This window comes from Oreochromis niloticus, linkage group LG2 (genome assembly GCF_001858045.2).
Source record: "Oreochromis niloticus isolate F11D_XX linkage group LG2, O_niloticus_UMD_NMBU, whole genome shotgun sequence".
NCBI classification, from domain to species: domain Eukaryota; kingdom Metazoa; phylum Chordata; class Actinopteri; order Cichliformes; family Cichlidae; genus Oreochromis; species Oreochromis niloticus.
In genome coordinates, this window is record NC_031966.2 from 23198052 (window position 1) to 23225497 (window position 27446).

Here is a 27446-nt window from a genome sequence, read left to right on the forward strand (position 1 = left end):
AGCGAGAGGGAGCTTTCATTTCTCCTTCTCTCTCCTTTCACTAACGTCTTCCACCCTTCAGCACCTTCCTCCGTTTCTTGTTTGTTTTCAAGACCCCTCTTCTAAAGCATGAAAATTAATACAAATGCAAAGAAGAAGTCCAATTCCATTTTAATAGAAATGAGCACCATCAACTCTTATCACAAGAAATATGCTAATGCCTCTGTGTGTTTTCCAAAGCCCTTGGAGTTTTAGCTAAAGAAACGGAATGATTAAATGACAAGACTGGAGTAGAATATTGTTAGTCAGGAGTTGTGCTGCATTGTGTATGTGCACCTTAACACTTGGAACAAAAATGTGCAGAGATGCACCTATTTCAGTTGAGGTGGTGGTGGTGTTTGTCTAGTGTTTTCCTTGATGGTATCAGATAGGCAGGAAATTGTGGTTTATTTTTAACACAGTTTGGGGGATACGTTGCAAAGATGGAAAAGGTAGGCCGGTCCAAACAAATAGTCCCAGCTGGAGTCTTTTCAGCTCCCCCACCATCTCTTCCATCCTACGTTTCTCTCCTATTCAGCTTTTTCCGTCCAGGTGATCTAGAGAAACACAATAGAGGTGGTCTCTAATGGACTCCGCAGAGAGACAGGAAGTGAGGGTGGGAGGGAGAGCTGTAGAGTGCCTGAAAATACAACTTGGTAATTATAGAGATGAAAAGAGGAGGAAGGTGGAGGTTGAGACAATAATCAAGAAGAAATTGAGAGTTGAGGTAAAACGCTACATAGAGAACCTGCTGCTTTGAAAAACCACCAAGAATTTAAAATGGGCAGTCTCAAGTGTAGCTGATTCCACTGGTAGTACTGAAAATACTGTGTATGCAGACTGTAGGGCTTAATATTTATTTTTAGTTTATGCTCATTTGATTGTAATTTACCCAAATATAGGTTTGGAACAACCAAAACTGCCTTGTCTGATTAAACCCATGTCTAAATGTAATAAATTTGACCTCATGAAGAATGACAGAGTTCAGATGCAGCCAAATACAAATTTATTTCTTTTCGCTTAAACAATTTTAAAAAATGACACTAGATGTCTCTCTCGCTCCATGGATAAAGCTGAGCTTTAAAAAAAAAAAAAAACTCTTTAAAGTATAGGAGTGGAATAAGTGTTAGACAAAGGCAGAGTGACTAAGAGAGAGACCAGTGAGGGAAGGAGACAGAATAAATAAAGTATTGAGTTTTGACTCTGCCAGCATCTAATGGGGTCAGGGGATAAGACACCTCCAAAATTGAGTGTCTGTGTGAAGTTGGCTTCATCAGACATGGGGCGCTGGGCATAAACCAGCACACTCTCACGAAAACATTTGAACACAATCAATCTTTGTGACAAGAAACTCAAACTGTCATCCTCACACAGACAGCCAATCTCAGTTGCTAAGACAAAGTGACAAAGGATGTGTGTGCACACATTTGTCTGCACAGATGAACTTATTTGTTCTTTGTCAGTCCAGTCCTAAAAAAAATATGTGCTAGATTTCTTATAGAGCAGTTGGTTTGAGACTGGTATCATTAACCACATACATTTGTTGAAACTTATGAAATATGTGTATTCTGTGTGACAGTTTTGTTTTTTCCAAGTATCACACATGAGTTCTGATTTTCCCTGTCCTCTCATCAAATGTTATCCTCATATGGCTCTCTTTATTTCTTTCTCTCTCCTAATCCATTTGTCTGTAAACCCATCTCTCCCTGTTTCCCGCAGGCCTCAATACTACAAGTTGATAGATGAGTGTATTTCTCAGATCGTACTGCACAGGAATGGAACAGACCCTGACTTCAAGTGTCGTAACCTCAGCTTCAACATCGAAGGCTTGATAGGTGGGTTGTTAAACAGAAACATACATGTTCCTGCCCCCAGTGCCACAGTTGCTGTGTTGGTATCAATGGCAGTATACCTCATCCATTCATTTACATCTTAGCACGAGTCTCAGAAACACCACAGGGTGGCGCCAGAGAGTGAGTCTGCATTAGTTTGGGGTAAATTGTGTTAGAGGTTTTAGCACAATTTTTCAAGTGACTTTTTTCACTCAGTTGTTCTAAAGTTTGAATTTGCTTACATGGTAACTTTTAGGTTTGGTAGGCGTGGTTTTAAATGTATTAATACCATACATTTAACAAAAAACATTAAAATGCAGTAAAAAGTAAATTGGTGTTTGAAATGGGTATGAATTTCAGTTTAGTTCTTTTGGAAAGTTAAGTGGTGAGCACTAGTATATGTGCACTTGGATTTGCTGACTTGAGAGGTGGTTGTAAACAATGACTTTAGTAACCTAAACCACAACAAAATAAAGGTGTGGGCCATGTCTCAGGAGTTCAGTGCTCTTTATGGCAGGTTTCCTTTGCTCACCGCAGGAGGCTCTAATTGCACTGCTTCTAAATGTGTCCTGAGACACACACAAGCTGGCTGGCCTCCTTTAAGGCTGCCAGAGTTATTATTGGTGGAAAGCAGCCCAATTCTGCCCTGCATGCATTATTTAGTGTTTTTCTTTGAACTCTGAAATTCAGCACAGTTTTTTCCTACATTCTGTCACCCTTAGTGCTCTCTATTCGAAGTTTGTCCCATTTAGCCTAGCTACCATTACACCCCCCCCCCCCCCCACACACACACACACACACACACACACACACACACACACACACACACACAAAAATCCATTGCACAATAAACTTGTACACAAATGCACACTGTAATTTTTATGTGGGTAAGTATATTATTGTGAGGTTCTTTCAACTGCGAAAATCGTTCAGTTTCATTTTGCCTGCCTTGCTTGCTTGCTTATATAGATATGCAGTATCTTTCAAAGATTCAGCTGCTTTTTCTGCAGCCCAATTTTCATTGCAGCTGAAGATTCACACTAGTGCTGGGCGATGTATCGAGTTTTTTAAAAATATCGATATATTTTCATACGAGATATAAGATGTGACAATATCGTTTATATCGATATAGTCTATGTTACGTTATAACTATACTTGTGGAGCCGTAAGTTTGCCTCTCTTCCGTCCATTTTTGTCTCTACGCTGCGTTACTGGGCCTTGTCTCTCCTTCAGTGAACAACTCCCCCTCCTCCCCCAAAGCTTCACCTGCAGACAACGACAAGATGAACACGGCAAATCTCCGTGTTACCGTGGATTGCCCCATGCTTGGGGCTGGACGGCGTCAATGTGTTAGAGAGCTAACCGCGCTAATGAGCTAACCACGCTAACGAGCTAACCACGCTAACGAGCTAACCACGCTAACGCCATGCACGGCCTGAAATCCTTTCATTCTCTCAAAAGTTGACCGCGCGCATTATGTATGAATTCTGGTTGTGCTTGATGACCGCGAACAGTTTTTCATGTGCTAGACGGCGCACAGCAATCTGTCAAAAAATGTTTCAGTACGACTTTGGTGAGCTACGGAGCTGCACCGCTTGATAGATTGTCGGAGCATTACGGCTACCGTAGTGGAGCCTCGCGGAGTGATACGTACTGTGCTTCAACGTAATATTACCGTATTGTGTGTGTATAAGGACCATAAATGGCACCTGTGCAGAGACACGGTTAAGAGGATTTCAAATTGCAGGCTGTCAGTCATGCAGTAGAACTTGGGAGCAGCTGTGAAATCTGTCTCTTTGTTATTATGCTCAGAATCTTTTAGTTTACATTTTGACTGCACAATTGTGAGCTTTTTGTTATGCACAAAAACAACATTGTGTTCTTTTATTTATGGAGCATTATTATTTAATAAACGCTGATAATTTATTAGAGTAAATTCTTCATGTACATCTACGCTGTATGTTAATAAAAGTGCCTGTGTGACATCTGGGACACAGCTTTGACTAAACTCTCTTTTTGTTCTTACCTTATGGCTTAAAGAAAATAAATATCGAGATATATATCTTATATCGCCATCCAGCTAAAAAATATCGAGATATGAATTTTGGGTCATATCGCCCAGCTCTAATTCACACTTCACATTTCCAGTCTGTAGGGTTCACGTTTCAGTTCACATAATTTCTTCAATTTCTATTTTAGCTTTTCACAGCCTTCTATCTTTTCTATCTCTCTGCTTGATCCTCTCCCTCCTGGGCATCATGATTAGCTTTCTTTGATCCTGTGACATTGTGGCATTCATCTTCATGTTAATTAGCTCTTTTACTGCACATGCTTGTTAAGCCCTTCAGCACTGAACCACCTGTAGACCCTGCAATTATTCTGTAAAAGTACCCTGTTGGTCAGTCTGTGTCCTTCTCACCCTGTCCCCTGCAAAATAGTCTGGAAGTAAGACATTATCTGTCTTTTATTTTATCAGTCTTGGTAACTGTAAGAATTCTAAGTAAAGCGTTGTTTCGCGGAGAGAAATTGATGGGCTCTGACCTTTTGTCAAACAAAGGTGTATGTACTAAAGGCTTAGCAGTTAATGTTGTGTAGAAGCAGCATGCATGCAACACAAAGAATCAGATTGTAATGAGATGCCTCCACAATCGTCTCAGATCTTAACGTGGAGTAGTGTGATAAGAAGAAAAAAATAGGGAGACAGATGGGATGTGTGTGTGCGTGCGCATCTGTTTGTAAATTCATGTGAACACACAGCATGTGCCAGACTGAAAGGTACGATGTCTTCACGGTCAGACACGTGCAGGTGTGCTGTCAAGACCCTTATCTTATCTACCACCTCTCTTCCTCCTTATCTTCTCCTATCCTCTGTCCTTATCTTTTTTTTGTTCCCAGACAATATGGTGGACAAGACCAAGGTGGAAACCAGCGAAGCAAAAGCCTCTGAACTGGAAAAGAAGGTGAAATACAAACAGATTATACACATACATAGATGGGAATACCTGACACACATGTACACACGCACACACGCACACACACACACACACACACACACACACGCACACTCTAACGGATCAACCCAGAGGCCTGCAAGCGATTACAGTCATATTAGACAGAAAAGAAAATCACACATTGTCAAAGCTAACATTTCCCCTTACACATGCAAACACAATGGGATTGAAATGAAATTCTGTGCAACCACTGTTTTGTCTGACATGGGCTGGGGGGGGAGATGTTGGTGGAGGGGGGGTGCAGAATGTGACTAAGAAAATAAGCATACATATGTCTAACAGCCACCTGACAGATAAGTATTCTTACAGGCAAGCAGAAAACGTACACAGCACACATGCATTCACACAAGAGGGGTAAATGCCTTGATAGTGGTGTGCTGCTACCCTGATGTTTCTGTCTCAGTGACAGCATAATTGCAAAGAGAGAGCTCAAACTAGCCTTCATTCATGCACATATAAAGACGTGCAGTCTCACACGGGATCATATCAATTGAATGTGCCACATCCACAAAAGCATCCATTACTTCAGCAACATTGGATTCATTTTCATTGACCACACACACACACACACACACACACACACACACACACACACACACACACACACACACACACACACACACACACACACACACACACACACACACACCACAGTTCTAGTTGTGCATGATGGGGTAATTGCAGGCAGTCTCTTTGGCAGGAATTAGGAAAAAGGATGACAGCGGGAGTAACGGATCTGCTGTCTGCAAATTAAACAGCCATGTGTGTCTGTGTGTTCATGTGTTCATCTCTTTAAATACTCTTATCCTGTTTGTCAAGTGTCCTGACTGAAAAATCTGTGCAAATTTATACATGGGAGATTTTTTTTTTTTCTTAATGCAAGTAGTTTTTGGTTCTCCCCCATGGAGGTGAATGGTTTGAAATAAAAGTGAGAAGTGAGTTCATACAAATGCACTCAAGCATCCTAACTCAGTAATTGATACTAATTTGCAGTGTGAATTATACAATGAAACTGAAGGCTCTAGACTAAGAAATGGATTCAACAGGTCTTTGAAATATGGAGACTGCTGCCTGTTTCATTTGCCACAAAATCCAGGGCATAAAAACTTGTCATGTTGGATGCTTTTTGTAGGTCTGGATAAGTGTTAAGTATTCTCTTCTGTTAAGCACAACAGAGAATACTAAAGAATATTTGCATTAGAGTTTATGCTTAAGTATGCAACTATTAATTTTGTAATGTTATGTTCACGCTTTTTAAAATTAGTAGCATGTGGTTGAATATGTATTGCAAACATATTAGGCCGAGAACTTTCACAGTAATAAGACAATGCAATCCAGAAACGAGTGAGACAAGTGTCCTCAGTGAAAATTGAGAAAAAAGTGAGGATAAAGAACCTTGAAATTGACCACTACGTAAAAATTGTAAAGCCATTTATCCATCGCTTTTTAGGATAACTAAGACAGTCTGTTTCTAACTATGACCCTTTACATATGTATTAGCTGGATGCAGAATTGACGGCACGCCACGAGTTGCAGGTGGAGCTGAAGAAATTGGAGAGCGACTATGAACAGAAGTTGCAGGACCTGAGCCAAGAGAAGGAACAGCTTGCCACATCTAAGCAGGAGCGAGAAAAGGAAAACCAGGGACTACAGGAACAGCTAGGCAACTTGAAAACACAGGTACACACAAACCTATACACACAATCTGTATAGAGGTGATTTTAAGTATAAGATGTTTGCATTTTAGTGTATTAACTCCTCTCACATTTACATATGTAAAATTGATCCCAACTGCACAGTGAAGTAAAGTCATGTAGAACCCAGTGTCAAACTTCTTTGTGACAAGTTGACTGGCACAAGCACCTCATATAATATTAGCATCACTGTTTCTTGCCAGTTTTTTTTTTTTTTTTTTTTTGTAAAAGCAAACAAAACTTAAGGACAGGATAAATAAAGACTGAGTCAGATAATCGAATCAGTGCTGTTTAATGTGCTGGAAGGTCACACACACAAAATGAATGTTAAAGCTGCATGAAGTAAAATATTCAAGGCTTGGAGAAACACAGTATTGTAAGTCTAAGCACCACAAAGTTTTGCAACATCAATGCACACCTACACAAACACAGAAGCCCCTGGCCTTGAATTATTTTGCCAATTGGCATAAAAAAAAGTGAAAGAACTAACATTATATTGTAAGAGTAGGCCAAATCCTTTACAGATTAGGAATCTCAATGAAAAACATGGAAAGTAGGGGAATGAGACTATAAAGACTAACTTTTAAAAAGAAAGCAGAAGAAAGGGAAATGATGGCGATGGGCAAAACAGAATTTTTAAGTCCAAGATAAACACGCTGTGTGTCTGTGTGCACGTACACACACACACATATACAGTAGGGAGGCAAAGATGAGGATTGTTTGGCTGTCAGTGTCCTGCTGCCACACCAGCTGGACTCTGCCTCAGAGTGACACCCAAACTAACAAACACACCAAGTGACCCAGAACAGTCTGCCTCTGTGCATGTGTGCTCGTAACCACATGATGATGTTCCTGTGTTTGTGTGTGTGCCTGTGTTTATCTGTCGGTTAGAGACCAACACAACTTCCAAAATGAGCTTCATCCAGTGCGGCTGGTGCCAGCAGAGTCATCATCTCACTACACAAAAGCCCAAACATGCACACACAAACACACACATACACAGTTGTCCAAAGCATTAACAGCATCACGAGCCAGGCATCAAACAAGCTTCTCATACTAAGATGGCTCACTTTGTCTGTGTTTGAGGTACTGCCCATCGAAGATTTCTTCACATGTAGAGATCTCTCACTGTGCCTTCGTGTGATGCTGTGCCCAATTTTTCATCTGCTGCCTCACTAAGAAATCCTGCCTCAGAACCTCTTTGTCTGTTACTGTCTTCCTTTCAAAGTCCAAGGGAATGACATGGACAATTTGTTACACTGCATACAGACATTCTTTCACACACCCATACACATTATGTACACTTGATACACCTAAGAACCTATAAAGGAAATAAACTCCCCGATACTAAATCCATAGATTTCCATCAGAACCATTATCTCCTCTTATTAGCTGCCAACTTTAATGACTTGGGCAGTTTTCTCAAGAATTGTCACCTCACTGATGTAAATACTGTAGTCAGTATTTTAATGTTGAAATGAAAAATTGATTTCAGCCAATTTATAATTCAGAAGTTTGTCTTCCTTTTTAAAAGTTTTTCTTCTGAATTTTTCTGTGGACTTAATTCCTTCCTGCTATGGTTTTCTCTATGTGCCTCATTTGTCTCAATCTCTCATGAAACTTTATCAGACCCAGGCTCTGATCATGCTTCCCTATTTTTGTTTCCTTTCTTGTCTTTATATTGGAAGTAAAACTTGCAAATATGAAAATGTTCAATATTAAAATTAATGTAAATTCCAGCAACATAGGACATTTTATTGACTTGTCATCAGGGATACTAATCACATTTTGCAATGGGCTTACTTATGTAAACCGACAGGAGACTACGACACAGTTATTAACAAACAATATTCATTAGGCAAGCAAATAAACATTTCAATGACTCGTTTTATTTTTCAAAAAAACCTATGTATTAATGGCATTACTTTGGTAAAGTGTAATCACAGCATTAAATAGTTGTAAAAACCTGTATCATTATTTGTGTTAAATGTGCTTATTTCCCTTTAGATTGAAAAGCTGTCGAAGGACTTGGAAGAGGCAAAAACTAAGGTGGTCACTGTTACCGTTCCTGTGCCAACACCTGTATTTCCCCCTCCGCCACCTCCCCCTCCACTGCCAGGCCAAAATGCAGGTATGCCTCCACCTCCACCTCCACCACCTCTACCAGGGCATGCAAACTTAACTGTTCCCCAAGCCCCGCAGGCTCCTCCTTTACCGGGTCATGCTGGTATTCCACCTCCTCCACCTCCACCCCCTTTACCTGGCATGCCAGGACCCCCACCGCCTCCGCCTCTCCCTGGCATGCCAGGACCCCACCGCCTCCACCCCTCCCTGGCATGCCAGGACCACCACCGCCTCCACCATTACCTGGGATGGGACCACCACCCCCACCACCTGGAGGTCCTGGTATTCCTCCTCCACTCCCATGTCCAGGGATGGCTTCACCATTTGGCATGGGGGGCTGGGGTGCCCCTGCACCACCAGCACTGCCATTTGGGCTCAAGCCTAAGAAGGAGTACAAGCCTGAGGTTCAGTTGAAGAGAGCCAACTGGAGTAAGGTCAGTCTTACAGCAGTTCACTCTGTTTTTAATTTTCAATTGTCCATCACTTATGTTATACTGCAAATTTTGAGTAAAAGGCAATGCAGGTGGTTTCTCACACTTTTTTTCATTGTAGATTAACCAAGATTACTTAAAATACAAGTTAAAGCGTGGGTAATTCCTTCCACATATGTTTGAATATGGCCCAAAAAATAAAGCATAATAGAAGAAGTTGTCTTTGCTTTTGATCATCATCTTCTGTCTTGATGCCAAAAATCATGCCAATTTTCAAAATGTGTTGCTTGTCAGCTAACATAACACGCTGTTATTCAGCTCCTCATTATCACACAAACTGGTTGAGTAAAAATGGGCAGGCAATCTAAATAATTCAGTTTGTATGTCACAGCGTGCGAAAAATGAAAAGTGGAGCTTAAACAGCGGGATCTTGACCTAAAGTGACTTGCATTCATACGTGTATCTCATGACTATGTGCCTCATGTTCTTCTCCTCCCTCTCATCTGTGATGGTTAAAACATCAAAACGGCCCTCTGTCTTTCTTTAGCCTAAAGCTACTGTTTAATGGCTTCAACAGACTTCATCAGCATTTAGCTTCTCTCTCTCTCCCTCACTTTCTCTCTGGTGAGAGTGTTTGACGAGGATGTCACAGAAATTGCTTTTTAATAAGCCTTCTTCTTTTAACTGCACCACTGAAAGATAATTAAATTGCTGCTAGAAAGGACAGTATTCTTTTGTAATTTAAATTAACTTTTTTTTTTTCCAGGCTTGGTCTCATCCTCCTTTTTGCATGCTCTCTTGCTTTCTTTCTTGCTCCTTAAGCTCATCCCCATATCACATTTCCTTTCCTTACTCTCTTTTCTGTCCTATACCCATCCTTGAGGCTTTGTCCATAATGAAAGGCCTGATATCTGTAAATTTACTACCACTTTTTCTCACTTGCTCTCCATTTCCCTTTTTCTCTTTTTTTTAATAAGAGCGTTTAGAAAGTGAAGAAAATGTATGCAAAGTTAATTGTGAGAAAGCACCAAATGGGGGGAGGGAAAAAGTAGAAGTCTTTGCATTTTGGTGCACAAGGCTCTGAAGCTATAGATGCTTTTTGGTCAAGACAGTGTGGGACGATTAACGAAAATGAGTACTTATTTGCCCTTTGTGTCTTTCTTCCTTTCTCCTCCTCTCCCTCTATTTTCACACTACTGCCGCTTCCTTTTCTTCTAATGAGCTTCTTTATCTCCTCATTGTTCACAAGGTGCATAGATGACCAATTTTTATGAAAATTGAGTCAATTTGTTATCATTATCTAACACAACTAATTTGTTACTCATTTAGTGGCCCTCTCTTTCACACCTTAAACATGACCCCTTCCTCTTTTAGATCGGACCTGAGGACCTCTCAGAAAATAGCTTCTGGATCAAGGCGAAAGAAGACCAATTTGAAAATAACGAACTCTTTGCCAAACTTACCTTAACGTTTTCTTCGCAGACAAAAAGTAAGTGTGCAACTTGTCTTTTTAACTGCTCACTTTTATCATATTGTGTTTCATAATAATGAACAATGCCTTACTTTGCTTCTCTCCTCTCCCACGTCTGCCCCCCTCTCTAATGGGCTTCATGTCTATTTCGATCTTCCTGCTCTGCTTCCATCAGCCACTAAAGGTAAGAATAACAGATGCACACTTCCATTTTTCTTTTAGTCCTTTCTTCATACATCTTGTCCAGCGTTTCTCACCTTTTCTTTTTCTCCTTGGAGGAAACACTGCACATATATTATTCATAAATGCCATGTCAAAACAGCATCTCACATTAGTTCATGAATAAACCAATCACACCTTTATCTGTATATGTGTTCATCTCCCCAATGTGCCCGTGACTTGTTTTGTTGAGACTCACTACTGGGTGAGATGCATTGGTACTTGGGGTCATAGAGGGAGAATGAACAAAGGGAGAAATAAGGAGAAGGTCACTGATGTCCTTTGACTTGCCACCTGCTGTCCTGGCACAAAGCGCTGACACATGGGTGTACACACACCTGTCCACTCCTATCACCTTGTCCCAGTGTCACAGAGCCTTCTGGTCCAACTCCTCCATATTCAAATCATAACCAGGACACCCGGAACTCCCGGACAGTATGTGCTGTGCGTTTAAGGCCATCTGACCTTCACATTCAGTCTGAACACATGTCAAATACGCACACACGCACACATGCACGAGCGCTTGCTCATATCATATACATAAACAGGAGGGTCCTTGCACGCTTGGCTGATGCTAGCTCATGATGTGGCTTAAATGTCAGGGTTGGCAGCTGTCCCATCTGCATTCACCTGTATGGCAAGTTCTAACGCCTGCCTGTCACTCCATAATTTGACCCCTCCCCAACTCACTTTGGCCCATGCGCCCATGCCTCCTCTTTTTATTGGCCAAGACAGCCGCCTGTTCTGGATGATGTCTAATAACCTTTCCTGAGTGCTGGGTATAAAGACACCGTGGCCTTTTCATAGCCACACACCTGTCTGTATGTCTGCCTGTGTGGGTGAGGGGTGGGGAGTTGTTGATTTCCTGGGCGTGTTTTGAATCTATTTTGATAGTTACAAATAAAACATTCATTGGGACTAAATTGGGAATTTGTGCCCTTTTAATCAATTTATTCTATGCTGTCTCTTTTCCATATATGTTGCTGTATTTGTCATAGCACATGCCTATCAGTATCAAACAACCAACTTAGTGGGCATGTAAATAATAAATAAATAATTGCTTAAATACACCCCTCAAGATCGACATTCCTTTTGACCTCACCCTTCTTACCCTTTACCTCTGAGACCGCAGATTCACTCTTCCTCATCTGCCTCTTCTTCCTCCTCCTTTGCCGTCCATTCCTCGTTAGCCACTAAAAACAGACCGACACTACACTGAGCCACCGCTGACCCTCTCTGACCCTTTTCTCCATCAGCTGCCCAGCAGCTGGATTTTGCAAGCACACAGACACCCACACAGAAAAACAACACAGGGGGGCGGGTAGTGCGCTCAGGGCAGGGTCAGAGGTGTTGACCTCTGCTGCATGCTCGAAGAGCAGAGAGCTGATGGTGGGAGACACGCCCTCTGGCTGCACACAGCTCTCATGGACAAAATTCAACACTTTCACACACTCGTGCTCTTTAACACAGTTGTGTATCCATGACTTTAGAGGACATTACACAAACTAACATTTATTTTCTGGAGATTTACTCTATGCTTAAGCATTAGTGCTACTTGTCTAACCTTATCCAAAATCCTATCATACACCTAACCTCAACACGACTTCACCCTAAGATTTAATGCTTTAAAATATGGCAACTAGCTTTGTTTTTTTTTTTTGTTTTTTTTTTTTTTTTGCATCCATAAGACATGAGAACAGATTTAGCTCACCTATAAATTGTTTTGTCTGGACAGAGATATGAAAATGTATGGAAATGTAATTTAACTTTTGATGTTTTCCCTTTTTGTTCTCTATATATCTGTTTACTCGCATTGAAAACAGGGTGAAGTTCAGGAAATCGGCTTAGGCCTGTTATCAGTCTTCTTTCTCTTTAGATAGTGAATGTCAGAATTTAACTAAATATATGCCACAATGCTGCACAAATTTCAGAGATAAGCGAAAACTTTGTGGTTTAGATCAGGTGACGTGATCTTAATTGTCCACTTTAAGCTGGATTTTGCTGCAGCAATATCAGTTATGTTAAAATTTGTCTGCAGCTAAAGGTAGTTTAAGTGTTTGAGATTCTGCAGTGCCTGATATTATGATTTGAGGTACATTTAAAGTAACTGGTGTCTTTGTTTCACTAAGAATGCATTCTGTACTTTATCATGTAACTGTGGAGTTTGGCTGGTCTTGGTACGAGACACTTCACTGTTACATTGTAAAGCTTTACAGCTTGACATTGATTTTTGTAAGCTTTATTTAGAATCATCACCAAAATGTACTAATAAGTAACTACCCACATTCTACTGATGTATTAGTGGAGAACTAGTGCTATTATACTGCCAGAAAGTTATTTTTTTTTCCCTTATTGTTGTATGCAAGTGTAAAGGCTTGTACAAAGATCAGACTGTGACCTATGTTTGGCTTTAAAGTTGTTAGTGTAGTATAAAGGAGTTTTGGCAGGAGACTTTTTGGCACATTCTCCCTTAAGCATTTCAAAGTGAGAAACAATGCTTATCTTGGTTTTCTACTTATTTTTATTTCTTTTCTTAATTCATTTTTTAAACTAATACTATTGGAGGATCAAAAAAAATGTTTCCTTTTTTTTTAATGAATACTTTTTTGGAAAAGTGCAGGTGGACAGTGACAATACCAGAGTTCAGACACTGTTCATCTAGTATTAGTATATATAACCTGAACTGTCCTTTTTTTTTTCACTTTTGCAGTCAGCGTGTTTGATAGCAGGTGCCTTTTGAAGTCGGCACCTCAGATACCCCAATTAGCGGAAGAATGAGAGAGAGAGTGGGAGACAGAAAGGAGGTGGTGGGTGAAATAAAAGAAGCTTGAGCAGAGGGAAAGGCTGGACTAGGGGGAGCGGTGGTGATTAATTTGATTCGGGAGAGAAAAGGGCCAGGAGCATATATAGTTATTAATCCTCATAATGGGAGGATCATTTTCATATCCCAATTCTCCAGCCTTTACGCCCTTACCTCTTCTGTCTCAGTCTCGACTGCTGTGTTTCTGTGCTCTGTTGTGGTATGTCGTCCTCATTTGTCATTATGGTGGAGATTCTCCCACCCTAAGGAGGCCCATTGTCATGCTATCCACTGTGTATCGCTGCATAACACACCTACACATATAACTGCACCTTTATGTATCGCATTCACTTTCTATAAATTACAAAAACGTTTATCGCGGATGAATGCATGTTTGTCAGCACAAGGGTCCCTGTATGCTGGTGTGCTCGAGAGAGTGGGTGGGTGAGCTCAGCCACATTTACAGACCAATTATAATAAGCCTTTTGATCTCCCTGTGTTCTGACGAAATCAATTTCCTTCTCTGTAGGTGTGTGTATGTGTTCTCTGTAGGTGTTTGTGTGTCAATGCATGCACGTATTAGCTGAGTTTTAACTTGGGGTCTACTCTGTTCACTTTTCACTTTAATGAGCCAGAAATCAGCAAGAAAGTGCCTGCTGTGTGTGTGTGTCTGTGTGTGTGTGTGTGCACGTGTCTGTTTGCATGCATGCCTGGGGCCCTCACCAGGGTTGTAGACCAATCAGTTAAAGGGATGAGAGATGTAATATATCAGCAATAAAAGACCAAGAGCCATGGAGAATGATGATGCCGTGTTGATTAGATCATTACATCTTCTGCTAGACAGAGTTCACAACATTTGTTACTTGTTTGTGTTACAGTATACGGGCTCAAGGTCATTGCAAGTTGAAGAAATATTTCCATACTAATGAAATGACTTAAGAAGACTCCTGCCCCTACAGCACAGTTGTTTACAACAGTCTGATTGCTTGACTGGTAGAAAAAATGGCAGCTGTGTGATTACATGATTGTCAGTCTAAATTTGCCTTTTTGAACCTTTTTGAGAACACAGGCCAAAGACAGTTTGTCGGGGGGGGGCAGTTTAGTGTGTCTTCTAATTTCACATCTAATTGGCAAGTAGTCACTGCTTCAGATGTGACAGGCCTCATGACATGAAAATCATTTCAGATGAGAAGATGGAAAAACTGAATGGATACCTTCACTATGATCTCCCTATAATAGAGTATTATAATAGAACGTAGTTATGGAAGATGATTTACTTTTGCACCGCTGCCTGTTCTCTAGGTCAAGGGCAAGAAATGTTCGAGCTCTTCAGTGTATGTGTTTAATTGTATGTATGATTATTTATAATTAGGCAGAGTTTTAGATGGTGGTTTATGGGTTATTGAGCGTCAGAGCTGCAGTCTCCTGAGACTGTTTAAAAGATGTACTAACAAGCCAGTTAGATGAGTAAATGAGGGATGGGCATACTGAATGAAGACATAAAAGTGTTTGTGCATGCCTGTGTACGCCTGTGCAGTTGTGCTAAATTAGTATTGGCTTTGAAAAGCTTGTGTGCAATATGTTTTAACTTCTCATTGAGTATGGGTATATCTCTGTGTGTATGTTTTTACTTGTGTAGCCTACTACAGGTCTTGTTAATTGTGCAGTGCTCAGGTTGGGGTTACATAAAGAGAAGCGGGTTAATGCAAGGGTCACTAATGCTGTGTATGGAGCACAGAAAAAATATCACACCACACTTTCCTTCTATTCTTCCTTATCCATTTCATTTCTGGATGTAGCCATTTCTCTAATTATATCTCCTGTCTCAACCTTTTTGCTACAAATAGTTACATGATTGAATAACTGTGGCTCTTCATACAGTGGTACCTGTGAAGTGCACTAATCTAAACAGCTCCAATCTGTCCATTTTCTAGTAATTCACTAGAGTCCCACTGGATCTTCAAATTAGACAAATATTTTTTCCCGAACAGCATTTCCAGTCAGTGTAAGGATAACCCGGTCTCCTTTTAATGTGAAAGGGTATGATGGGTTTGTTTGCCCATCTCCAAGGGTGAGCCCATCCATCCTGCAGAGCATTTGGGGACCAACCACTTTAGTAGGTGAAGGTCTCTGTATATTGTTGCTGCTTGTTGATCTTATGCTCCAAACTTAAGATTTGGTACTCTCATCCCAAGTGCTTCACATTCTGTTGCAAACCTTCAAGTCCATGCTGAGGACACATTTTGATATCAGACCACATCATTTGCAGTGACTTGAATATGGTCATGCTAATCATAGACAGAATTGTCTAAACGGCGCCCATATCCCATATTTAGACCAAAATATTTTCTAGCTTTTCAATGAGCAGGTGTGATCTTCAAATGACGGATTTGATGTTTATAGGTTATGTTTGGTTTTTTTGTGTTTGTCTACCAGTGCTTAAGTTTAAATCCAAACTATACCTCTTAAGCCCTCAACAGCAGCGGTGCATCAGGTTGGCTTTGCTTGTCTCTAAGCCTCGATGTGTATTCTCAGTTCGTCAATAGCAATCGTTCCCTTATTCATACTCTTTATGGTTACGGAACAGCCGCAAAATGCGGCTTATTCATCAGGCCTTATCAGGTTCAAACACATCTGTGCGTGCTCACGTTGGTTCTCACTGCCAACTGCAACAGCTCACTTGTATGCGCAAACAGAAGCATACGCTTATGCATACACATGTAAGCATGCTCACACAAACACACACACACACACTCTCTCACAGTTTTGTCCCACTCATTCTCTTCATTTCATTCCTCCCTCCATCCCTCCCTCGTTACAGCTCTCTCCCCACTGTTTTACATGCAAATGAGCTAAGTGTACTTATGCCCTAGCATTACTGCTGTGTGTGCCTAATCTCCTTGCTGCCTTTTCTCTTTCCTGGAGATTATCCTGTTTTTAGACAGAATAGGCCTTCTACGCTTCACTCGGCTCCTCTCCCAAGCAGCCAGCCAGTTGGTCAGTTAGCCAGAAGCCAACCTGCCAGCATCCCAGTCTCGCATCCCACTACCATTAGCATTTTAAATGTTCCCAGTGATATGACAACTGTGCAGCAGTTGAAAAAATCTGTGTGTATGTGTTTCCAGCACATTTGGGGGGTGTGTGTGTGTGTGTGTGTGTGTGTGTGTGTGTGTGTGTGTGTGTGTGTGTGTTTAATTGAAGGATTGGTGATAAGCTCTAAAGCTTGTTACAGATGCTAAGTGTCCTCAGTTGTGCGATTTTTGTCTTTTTTCTTCTTCTTTTTCTTGTTTTTTTTTTTTTTTTTTTTAACTTAGGCCAAGAGGGAAATAAATATGAACAGAAATGGAAGGATGCAGGGATGAAGGCATATATGTATGCACACCTACAATCCTTCCACCCACTCTTCCCTGATGTTTTTCCTTCTCTTGGTCACAACAGCATACTCTTGCTCTTTCCTCCCCCTCCACTTCTCTTACATGTGTGTGCCTGTGCATTTGCGATTTCTAAAGCGTCAACTTGAAGTGCTTTAACTTTGGTGCTGAGGAGGGAGGAAAGTCAAAGTGAGGCTGTATCTATGATTAGAAAGCATGTTAATGAGAAATAAGACTGATAAAGAGAGGAGAAGAAAGAGGCAAAGAGCCGATTATAGTTGACTGTGGCAGCTGCTCCCTCTGTTTACTTTTTTGCGATATAAGCTACCTATTCCTAAGGGCCATGGTGCACACGTGCACACACACACACACACACACACACACACACACACACACACACACACACACACACACACACACACACACACACACACACACACACACACACACACACACACACACAGGAGAGCTAGCCCACTTTGATGTCACTGATAGCATTCATAAAAAAAATGAAGCTGTATAGAGCAGCAACTTCAAAGATAGAGTTGACAAGATAGGAGCATTAACCCCCATCTGCCTTCTACTTCTCTTTTCTCTTCTGATTTCCTCATCGCTCTTCTCTTATCTCTGCTTGGTAAAAGGGTTCTTATGAAATGAGACAATGAATGAGCGATGGAACAAGAAAAATGATGGAAGACTGGTTGGGGTGAAGATAAACCAAGCTGTAAAATGAGAAAAGGAAAGATAGATTGCAGCAACAGAGGCATTTGAAGGTATCCTTTATAGTCCAAATCTCCTAAGTCAAAATTGGTTAACAGTAGCCTTAAGCAGCTGCTGCTGCTGAAAATTCTGTGTTAGCTAGCTAGTGAGTTATTAGGGTCCTACCAGGCTATTAGACTGTTGTGCTAATAGCTCACACCATGTCCTTGGGTTTCTTATACAACCACGCATATTAAGACTATCAATTTCACCCAAACTTTGCACACTTTCTTAAAGTGCATAGTACTTGTTTTTTTTCCAGATGTAGGTGTAACTGTGTGTGTGCTTTTGCTTTGTTCCTCGGCACAGTGAATGTAAGCTCCGAGTGTGTTGCAAGCTTTTATTTCTACATTTGCTGGTGTAACATGGTGCTCTGGTCTTGAGCTCTGAAGGCTGTGTGTAATATAGATAACCCAGTGGCATTTACACCAGACAACAATGGTATTTAGAAGACTTGGTGGGCTAGGCCATGCTCCACTTTCTGACCTTAATCTGCTTTTGTGTGTGTGTGTGTGTGTGTGTGTGTGTGTGTGTGTGTGTCAAAATGTATGTTTATATGTCATGGATGTTGAGGCCAAGAAGTGCGAAACTGTATGCACAGTTTGTGTGTGTGTATGTGCTTTTTGGTCATTTCCAGTTGGTTAGGGCTTCTGTCATATTTGCCTGTTTATGTGTATTCGCATGTTGAAACCTTTACTCTATTAATCAGTATCTGCATGTGTCATGTTCTGTGCAATGTGGGTTCTGCATCGCTTAGCCAGCATCTTAATTTTTCACTATCCCATGCACTGCATGAAAGTTTAGTTCTACACCCTCACCATCTCGATCTTCCTCTCCCTTGATCTGCCTCTCCCATCTTCCCGACTCCCTGTACCACAACCAACATGCCACCCTCTCCCCCTCTTGTCACACACACATGCACGTCTAATCAAAGCTAGAAGCACTCTAGATTAGCACTTGAGAAAACTCCCTAACGACATTCCTTCATTTTGGTCGTTTTCAGGTGCTCTCTTTCCTTCTCCCCCATCACCACCTCCTTAGCTTTGAATTTTTAACCTCCCCACTGAATAAGAGATGTGGCCATCCTCATGGGGAAAGGAATGTTGAAGGCAGGGCAAAGATTGAAGGAAGGGAGGGTGCGGGGGAGGCAGAAGGGAAAACGTTGTCCCTAAACACGCTTTCACATTTATCCCCTAAAAACCCTGTACTGTGTGCTCAATAATGCATGGCAATCTCTCACACCCTGTGCCCTCCCCCTCTTCTTATTCCCTATTTCCTTCATCTCCTTCATCTTCTCTTGTTGGTTCCCCCAGCAGATTAACTCCAGGGTGAAACTGAGACTGACAAATCGGGGTGATGGTAGCAGGACGCTGGGGACTAACAGTATAAAAAAAAAAAAAAAAAAAGAAAAAAAAAAGGGGAAAAAAAAAGATCGAGAGAGAAGGAGAGCAGATGAGTCATTTGTCATTTTGTGAATAGAGTTACTAGTTAAAGTATTGATCTGAGCGAGTGGGCTTTGAAGTTGTACTATTTCAGAGAGACTGTAGAGCTTGACTGGGCCTCAAAATTGAAGTCAGGCTCCAACTGAAACCCCCCAAAATTCCCTCTTTGCTTGAACAAAGCTTGTGGAGTGTCTAAAACACGATTGAATTCTCTAATCATTTTTCAGCTTGTTTTCATTTTGATAGACAAATCCCTGACTAACCCCGAAACTGTCTGTTCCCATTCCTTTAAAACATGAAAATATCAGTGTGGACACAGCACAGCCTTGAAAAGCAGTCAAAGTGTTCTAGTTATACAAAAAAAAAAATTAAACAAAAAAACCCCCATTTCAGTTAAGATTAATGAAAGGTATGTTAAATTTCATAATAAGCTAGCAGTATGTGGTGCATACAGCTCCTATAACTAAAGCAAGTCAAATAGTTTTGCATGTGTACAGCCTTTGTCTTTTATTTTGTGTGCATTGTTCTCAGAAATGCTTTGTCTGCCTGAACTGTTATGTTCTAGATGAGTAGTGAGCAGAGTGAACCATTCAGAACTTGTTGTGCTTTCACATGGCTTCAGCAGCAACTCCTATCTGTTTGGGTGAATGGAGTGGTACGGGAGAGACTTCTAAAGATCTCTCCAAGGAGATTTCTTTTTTTACTTTTTTTACTTTTTTTTTTTTTTTAAAGCCTAGTTGTGAAAGTTTTTGAACAACCCACAAAGTGCACGCTTTCAAACTTTCATGTTGATTTTTTCCATCTTACTTTTTTCTTTGTTTTTAGCCTAAAAAAAAGAGAAGGGTTTAGCACTGTGAAAGCAATGGACCATAAGAGCAAAAATCAGTCAAGCTGCTACCAGTAATGACTTACAAATATAAAGCCACATTTGTTTCCCTTAAAAAGGATTCTGAAAAGAAAATACACATAAAGATGGATTTTATTTATCAGTTAAATTTCCTTTAACTGATAAATAAAAAATAAATATTCTGTGCTGCACAACATTCTGTGTGGAGCTTCGGAAATGCAGCTTTGCCTTTTTTCCAGACTCTGAGAACCATTGGTGGGGCTCGATGTAACAGTAGGGCTTTTAAGACAGAAAGTCGGTTAAAAAACATAGCTGTTTGTTGTCTTATAAGATAGTTGGTTCACCCATGAAAGATAAACACTTATCGTCAGTATGGAACAGTGCATATTTTGGGAGCTGGAGTAATGGAACAATGATGCTTGATTGAAGCCAGCTGAAGGAAACAACAATGTAGACGACTGCATTGTTTTTCCCAGAAAATGACATCAACACTCGGTTGAGGTTGATGGTGGAGGGTTTACACCTGCATTCTGAAAATTTGCTACTATTAAGTAGATCAATATTTGTTGTTGTAAGGTTTAGTTTTAATGCCCTATTTAAGGCCACAATTTGTTAAATTGTGTATAATGTACATGGTATTCATTTTATATTTGAAACCTGCATGTACTAATTGGGGGGGGAGTAGCAGAGATTATTTTCAAAGGTATAGGTGGATGGAGACTTATTAGTTCAGTAGATGAGAAGATGGATGGCAGTATTTGGGCGAAGAGGGGAGAGGTGCAGAATGAATGAGGCTCAGAGAAGGACGAATGGAGGCAGGAGGGATCTGTATACGATTGAAGAGAGAACTGAGGAAGGGAATGAAAGAATGACAAATGATCAAAAGGTGCAGAGACATGAAGCGACTACAGTGATTGAGGAGATGGGTATTGGGGTAAGGTAAAATGAGGAAACTTGAGTCAAGTTAGCTGCGAGAGTGTGAGAGTGAAAAAAGGTGAAATAAGAGCACTGGACGGAGGGTGTAGGTGTTCAGGTTGGTCATAATGACATATTGCTTGTTGGCTGCTGTAATAGTTGATTGTAGCTCTGACTTTTCAGCTAGGAAAGATGACACCAATGCTCCTAACAAAAGGTGACTTCATAAATGTGTGTATGTGTCCTAAATGCCCTTTTCTTTGTCAGCATACAGTATGTGAGAAAACAGATGTGATGGGCAGAGACCTTTTTCTGCCTTTTAATCTTATACTGTGTCTTTCTTTGTCTGTGCTTTTTGTCTCTGTGGGGTGGAATACATCATAGCAAGCATTTTAATGCTGCACTCCACTCCCTCTAACAGTGTTTGGCTCTCCACTGAATCTCTCCACTTTCCTTTCCTCTTTCTGTTCTCCAAATAGGTTATTTGGGGCTCTGTACTTAACTGTACACAGTTAGCGGTCAGTCAGCACACCGCACACAAACACACACACACACTTGCACACTATGCTACTGGGCCTCCTTAGAGATCGTCTGCTTAATACTGCATAGCACTTAGAGGCATCAACAAGCCCCGTGGTGCTCCACTGAGGCGTAGAAGGCATGAAAGCATGCTAATTCCCCGCAACGCACTCCATCTATCCCTCTGTGACCCCCCCACCCCCTTACCCCCCACCCCCTTACCCCCCAGCACCACCACCATCCATCCATCACACTACTTCTACGTTCTGCCCCTCCAAATCTTCTCTGTAGCCAGCATGGTTTAATGAGCACAGAGAACTCAACACTGTGCGCACACAGTGACACACAATGAAGTAAGTTTCACTGTACTAATTTATTCTCTGATCTACATGTAGCTAGTTTTTCTTTAGACTAGTAGCTAAAATCACGTTATTATATTTATGTACCGTGAGTATACTTAATGTCATATGTGCACGAAGATAAAAGGAAATGTTATTGAACCATTTGGTATGGTGTGCACTTTACATTTGCCACTCTGGTCTCATCATAATTACCTCTGGTACTGTGAAAAACCTTATATAACTACTTTACTGTACACCTGGCTCTTAAAATATGAATAACAGATTAATGAGAAATTGTTAGAGCACTACAATAGCTTGTCTACAACAGGCTAATGGTTATAAAGTGGGTCATTGTGTTATAAAAAACAATGTTGATACTTTTGCAAAAGTTAGTTCATGTTCATGACGCTAAGCACAGTACACCATAACAGAGACTTAATAGCTAAATTTAAATGCGTTTGGGGGCATTTTCTGTATTTTCTGTCATAAAAGGTTCGGGTACAGATTATATATTTTAGGATTTGTTGGAAGAAGAGAGGGGTGGCCAAAAGTTTTGCTTTATTTCATCATGCTGCAAGCAGTATTACTGACTGTTTTCTAGGAATTTCTCTTGAAAGTAACCGCAGTCTACTATGATGGCATATAATACGTCTTTCTTGAACAAAAGGAATCAGTGGTACTATTTTACTTCTCAGCACATCTACAAAGCAGATTTTATTTTATTTTAGAATAGAGCATAAAATTAATTCACTAGCATTAGTGTCTGTAGAGCGCTCTGGTTTTATTTCAGACTGCAGTGAAATGCAGAACACATCACATGGGGACAGTTTGTGTGGCAGCTTTCAAACCAAGCGTGTGTGTCAGGGGACCTGATTCTGTTATGTAGTAAGCACAAAGGCCCTTGTGAGTCCTCACTTAAAGTGTGTAAAGTAATGCTAAGAGTTCTTGCCACTCAAGCATTTCAAGACCTGTGGTCTAGGGACTCCTTGCACATTTGCGCATGTGTGTTTCCTTGTGTGTCTACAAGACTCATTGTATATGTGTGAGAGATGATGTAAGTGAATGTGTATGTGCGTTTGTGTCGTAGGGGACCGCAGACACTGTCAGCTTCATTTCCCAACATCATGTAACCGAGGACAGGCCAGCCTTATGAGACCTCAAGCTGAAAAACGGCTAAAATCTCCCTCTCTCTCTCACACACACACACACACACGCACACATCCTCACACACGCCCCCGCTCATCAGGGTGAAGGGTGGAATCCTGGCCTTGTCATGCTCTGTGCCATAATCCAGTTTAGAAGGATTAATTAGGAATTAAGGAGTGTAATGTTATCAGTGCATGATCCATTCACATGCATGCACATACACATATTTCACTCTGTTTGAGAGTGTATATGTAGGGCACAGATTATTCAGAACTAAGAAAGAAAAGTAAAGTATTTTTTTTTTTACTTTATTACTTTCTCATTCGGTTTTTCACTTTTCACTTTCTCTCTGCCCTCTCCCTCCTTCTCTGACTGCCTTACTTATTATCCTCCTTGTTACTTATTACCCTCTCTAGCTCTTCATCCATCCTTGCACTCTTTTTTTTCCTTCAACTTCCTTCATTTCATATGTTCTAGGAACATCCATAAAATAACTTTTTTTTTCCCTCTTGCCCTTGTTTTCAGCTACTCCTTTCTGCGTTCTGTGCCACCATTATGTGTAGGCTTTCATTCAGTGCTTTCATCCTTCCTGCCTAGCTTTGTCAAAGAGAGAAAGATGAGAGAGATTTCTATTGCTCTGCTACTCTTTCAAGAAGGCTACAGCATTCAGGTGTGCCTCTCCGGATGTCCATTTTGTGTCTGCCTTCCCATTTTTCATAGTTTTTCTTTATTTCTGTAGTGAAGAGTGCGACTGGGGAACCGAGCTACTTACAATTGCTTGACTCAAGTCTCAGCCTCTTTGCTGTATGAAGTAGCTCTGTTTTCAGAGAAGAGTTGAGTGGCTTACCTTTGTCCTTGAGACGATGCTTTCACTCGCTCTTTTTTTTTTTTTTTTTTTTTTTCCCCCCCTTCTCCTGCCATCTAGGTACCAATTTATGAATGTATGTGCAGTACTATGCCCCATCCTCTGTTTGTGCTTTAGCTTGAACACTGATTTTAAAGAGAGAGTGGTAGATTAAAGGAACTAAAGTAAGCCTGAGGATGAGAAGGAGGGAAATGGATATAAACTAAAAACAGGAAAAACTGTGATGAGGCTGTTTATGTCTGCATTAGTGTTTCGGTGACTGTAATTTTCTGTGTATGCCTGCCTGCCTAAATCTGTGAGGTGTGTGTTGATGCTTCCTTAAGCAGACGGTAATGATATTGTTTTTATTAATGCCTGATTAAATTTTTAGTGTGTCACTGCTGGAACTTTTAGTGGTTTTATAATGCTGTGGCTCTGTCTTTAGGCATCCCAGTGTACAAATACAAAAATAAAGCCTCTCTAATTCGCCCCTCTGTTTGTCCCATAACAGACAATCATTTGAATCACTCAAGCAATAGTAGACATGGTATTCGTCATCCTGTAACCACTGTGCTCACCATTATCCATTATACCCATATTTTCATGCTGGTGATTTATGCTACCTCTCTTTGTCTCCTTTCTCTGGCTGTCTTCTATTCCCTCTATCCCCTTTTCTTTCTCACTGCCTGCCACCTTCCATCTCACTTGTTCCCTCTGGCACTATTGGCAGCACTCTGTCTCTGTCAGGTGTGTGTGAGATAGCCTTCACGCCATTGACTTGGAGGAGATAAGCTTTTGGATGTCTCAGCTTCCATTCAACTGGTTCCTTAACTCTTCCTTTTCCGAGCAATAAGCAGATATTCTTGTTCTAGTTTTTTTTAAGCTGATTTGATTGGAGTTGAAGACTTATAGATAGTCGTTCCTATTATGTGTAAGCTTGGCTCACTGCCATAACATCAGTTACCATCATCTGTTTTTCATTTTTTTTTTGTTTTTTTTCCTATTCTAGTTGTAATAAAATAATAATAAAAAAAAAACTAGATTATAGTGTCTACTGCACATCCATTTATCCATGGCATATAAAAGGCTGTCAGCAAACTTTGAAGACAAACAATAGGATGAGTGTAATGTACAGGAAATGTAAAGTAATGGGTTAGAAGCTTATTTCAGTTCAAAAAACCCTTCACACTTGTAGTTTCATGACAGTGTCACTGATAGCCATAGTGTAACTTCCTCAGAGGGGAAAAAGCATCCGTAATGATGGCTGTGATGAAATATGTATCTCAAGCAAGATTCCAGTCTTAACAAGTTTCCTTTCATCCTGTACTGAATCAAAAAGTTTCAAAACCAACCCAGAACACCAAACCTTGCTATACTCTCTACTTCAAACTCTTTTTACTACAGTTGCTTCACACACACATAGTATATAAAGTAACATGGGTGGCTAGGACAGGACCACCTGATGCACGTATGTTAAACGTACTAACCTTAAACAGTATAAGACCATTTATTTTAGGAAAAAAGTGTTCCAGCTTGTCAGATGTTTGACTGATAATGTTTAGCCACTCGTTTACTTTGTCTCCACCGATACGTTGTGCTGACAAGATAACACATAGTTGCCTTGTCAGAGTTTGTAAGATAGCAGAGCTGCCCACAGTTTTAAGCAGACAGCTAAAAGGATATAGTGACAAAGCGGTGTACTAAAATGAACTGAAAGCAGTACATAACTGTTGAATAACCGTTTAATATCCTTAGGATACCCATTTAGTAAAATTCTTCATACACTGAACACATTATTCTGTATTTTTTTAATAAATATAGAATAAACAGTCGATATTTACCCTCTAAAACATGCAAATCCACAAATTATTGGCGAGGTTAATAAAATATTCTCTCAAAATCCTTTTTTTCCTTCTTTTTTAACAGAAAAAATATTAAAGCATGTGGATACACTTGAAATATTTTAACTCAACTGTTTCCATGTGTTAGTCATAGCATTATGATCTGAGGTTTGGTGTTTCAAATACTTAGCTTGTTACTGTGGCTGTACCTCTGTTTGGGTAAAATTTGAGATTGTGTCTGTTTTTGTGTGTTTGTGAGAAGGAGGGGGGGTGAAGAGAGTAACAAGGCCAGCTTTGCCTCCAGGCTGTTTGGCCCCAAACTCTCATCAGCCTGCTGGTGCTGAAACAGAGAACCTTCTGCCCCTTGCCACTATATAACCACAAACACACACACAAACAGGCACAAGCACATAGCCACACAAAAAGCACTGCAAATACATATGCGCACATAAAAATAAAAAATAAAAACCAACCCACATGCATTCATAACACACACAATCAAAGTTTGTGCCTAAATCATCTCCCCCATCTCTCTCTGTCATCCTCACTTGTTTTATCAGTGCATCCCATCTTCCTTTATCCACCTCCCTAATCTGTCTGTGCCTCTATCAGACACTTTCTATTCCCATATCTTGCCTCTGAGATGAGCACTCTTTTCTTGCACCCCCACTCCCTTCATGCGTATCTTGTTTCCTCACACACCCATACATCCACCAGCTTTAGATTACTTTGAGAATGTTTCTTGTCCCCCTTCTTTTCCATTTCTCTCTGTGTCTCCCTCTACCCCCTCCTCATCTTTTTCCTCTCCTGTCTTCTCAGCTGTGGTTTTAATGCATTATGAAAATGGACTGGGGCTATGAAAGCGAAACAGGACAAGTTTGGCTGTTTAATGTGACTCCTTTCACTCCTCATCTGCCTCATTGGCGGCATGCATTTGTGTGTGTGCCTTCTTACTGCCGTGTGAAGTTGTGCGTTTTGTGTGCATATTGGTATGTGTGCGAGCACACGTGAACATTCTTTGCTTGCTTTTTTTGCTTTTAACATGCACACTCAATGTGACCAACGCATCATGTAGTGGTACGTTCATGCCCTTTAACATGAACTTCCAACACTAATGCATACATGCACACTCTGCGCAAGCATTAAACTGCATGAATAATAAAACAGACAGGCAGACGGCATGGAACACATGTTTTTCTGAGACATGTGTTAATGGAAAAGTGTGTTAGGATGATGATGGAAGCTAGGAAGGCGTGTTCATGAGACGGTGGATAAGTTCTACCCTATTGGGGGGGGGGCTTGACCTGGATATGTGTCTCCACATTTCCATCTCTCTCTTTCTCACATTTATCTCAATATCTCCTCCATTTTCCCCACTTTGTTAATTTGTGTGAAGTTAAACCACCTCATCTCTGAGGAGAGAATGATCATCCTGTGGAGAGATGAAGCCAGATGAGCTGATTAGATGGATAAAGATGAATTTACGTTCAATGCCGAGTGGGAGGAATACAACCGAAAGAGAGGGGTTGATATTTGATGTTTGACTATTAGATTAAGTTGGTGAGTGTTGGGGTGTGATGAGGTCACTGAGCCAGCCTGTGCCGTAATGTCATCTTACTTTTTAAATAGATTTGATAAGGCTGATTGTATTTGAACTAGAACTTTAATGAACTTTCACTGTGCTACTTGAGAGAACAGTAGCATTGATTTAAAATAGCCTCAGTCTTTTCTTGTCATTTCTTTTTTACCCTTCCCAGCCTCCCCATTTCTGCCTCTCTGCCACCTCTTCTCTTGCTTGCACTTTCTCTCTGATGTTGTAGA

The 27446-nt window shown here is 40.7% G+C and overlaps 1 protein-coding gene across 1 annotated transcript in view; it reads left to right on the plus strand.

Annotated features, from left to right (window-relative positions):
* The window catches only part of diaph1 (diaphanous related formin 1), a 95468-nt gene that overhangs the window by 33124 nt on the left and 34898 nt on the right, over positions 1-27446 (plus strand). The window contains 7 exon segments of the mRNA XM_013271015.3: positions 1738-1853; positions 4746-4810; positions 6362-6541; positions 8563-8863; positions 8866-9113; positions 10485-10599; positions 10757-10765. Of these exon segments, the coding sequence (XP_013126469.2) occupies positions 1738-1853; positions 4746-4810; positions 6362-6541; positions 8563-8863; positions 8866-9113; positions 10485-10599; positions 10757-10765 (1034 nt within the window).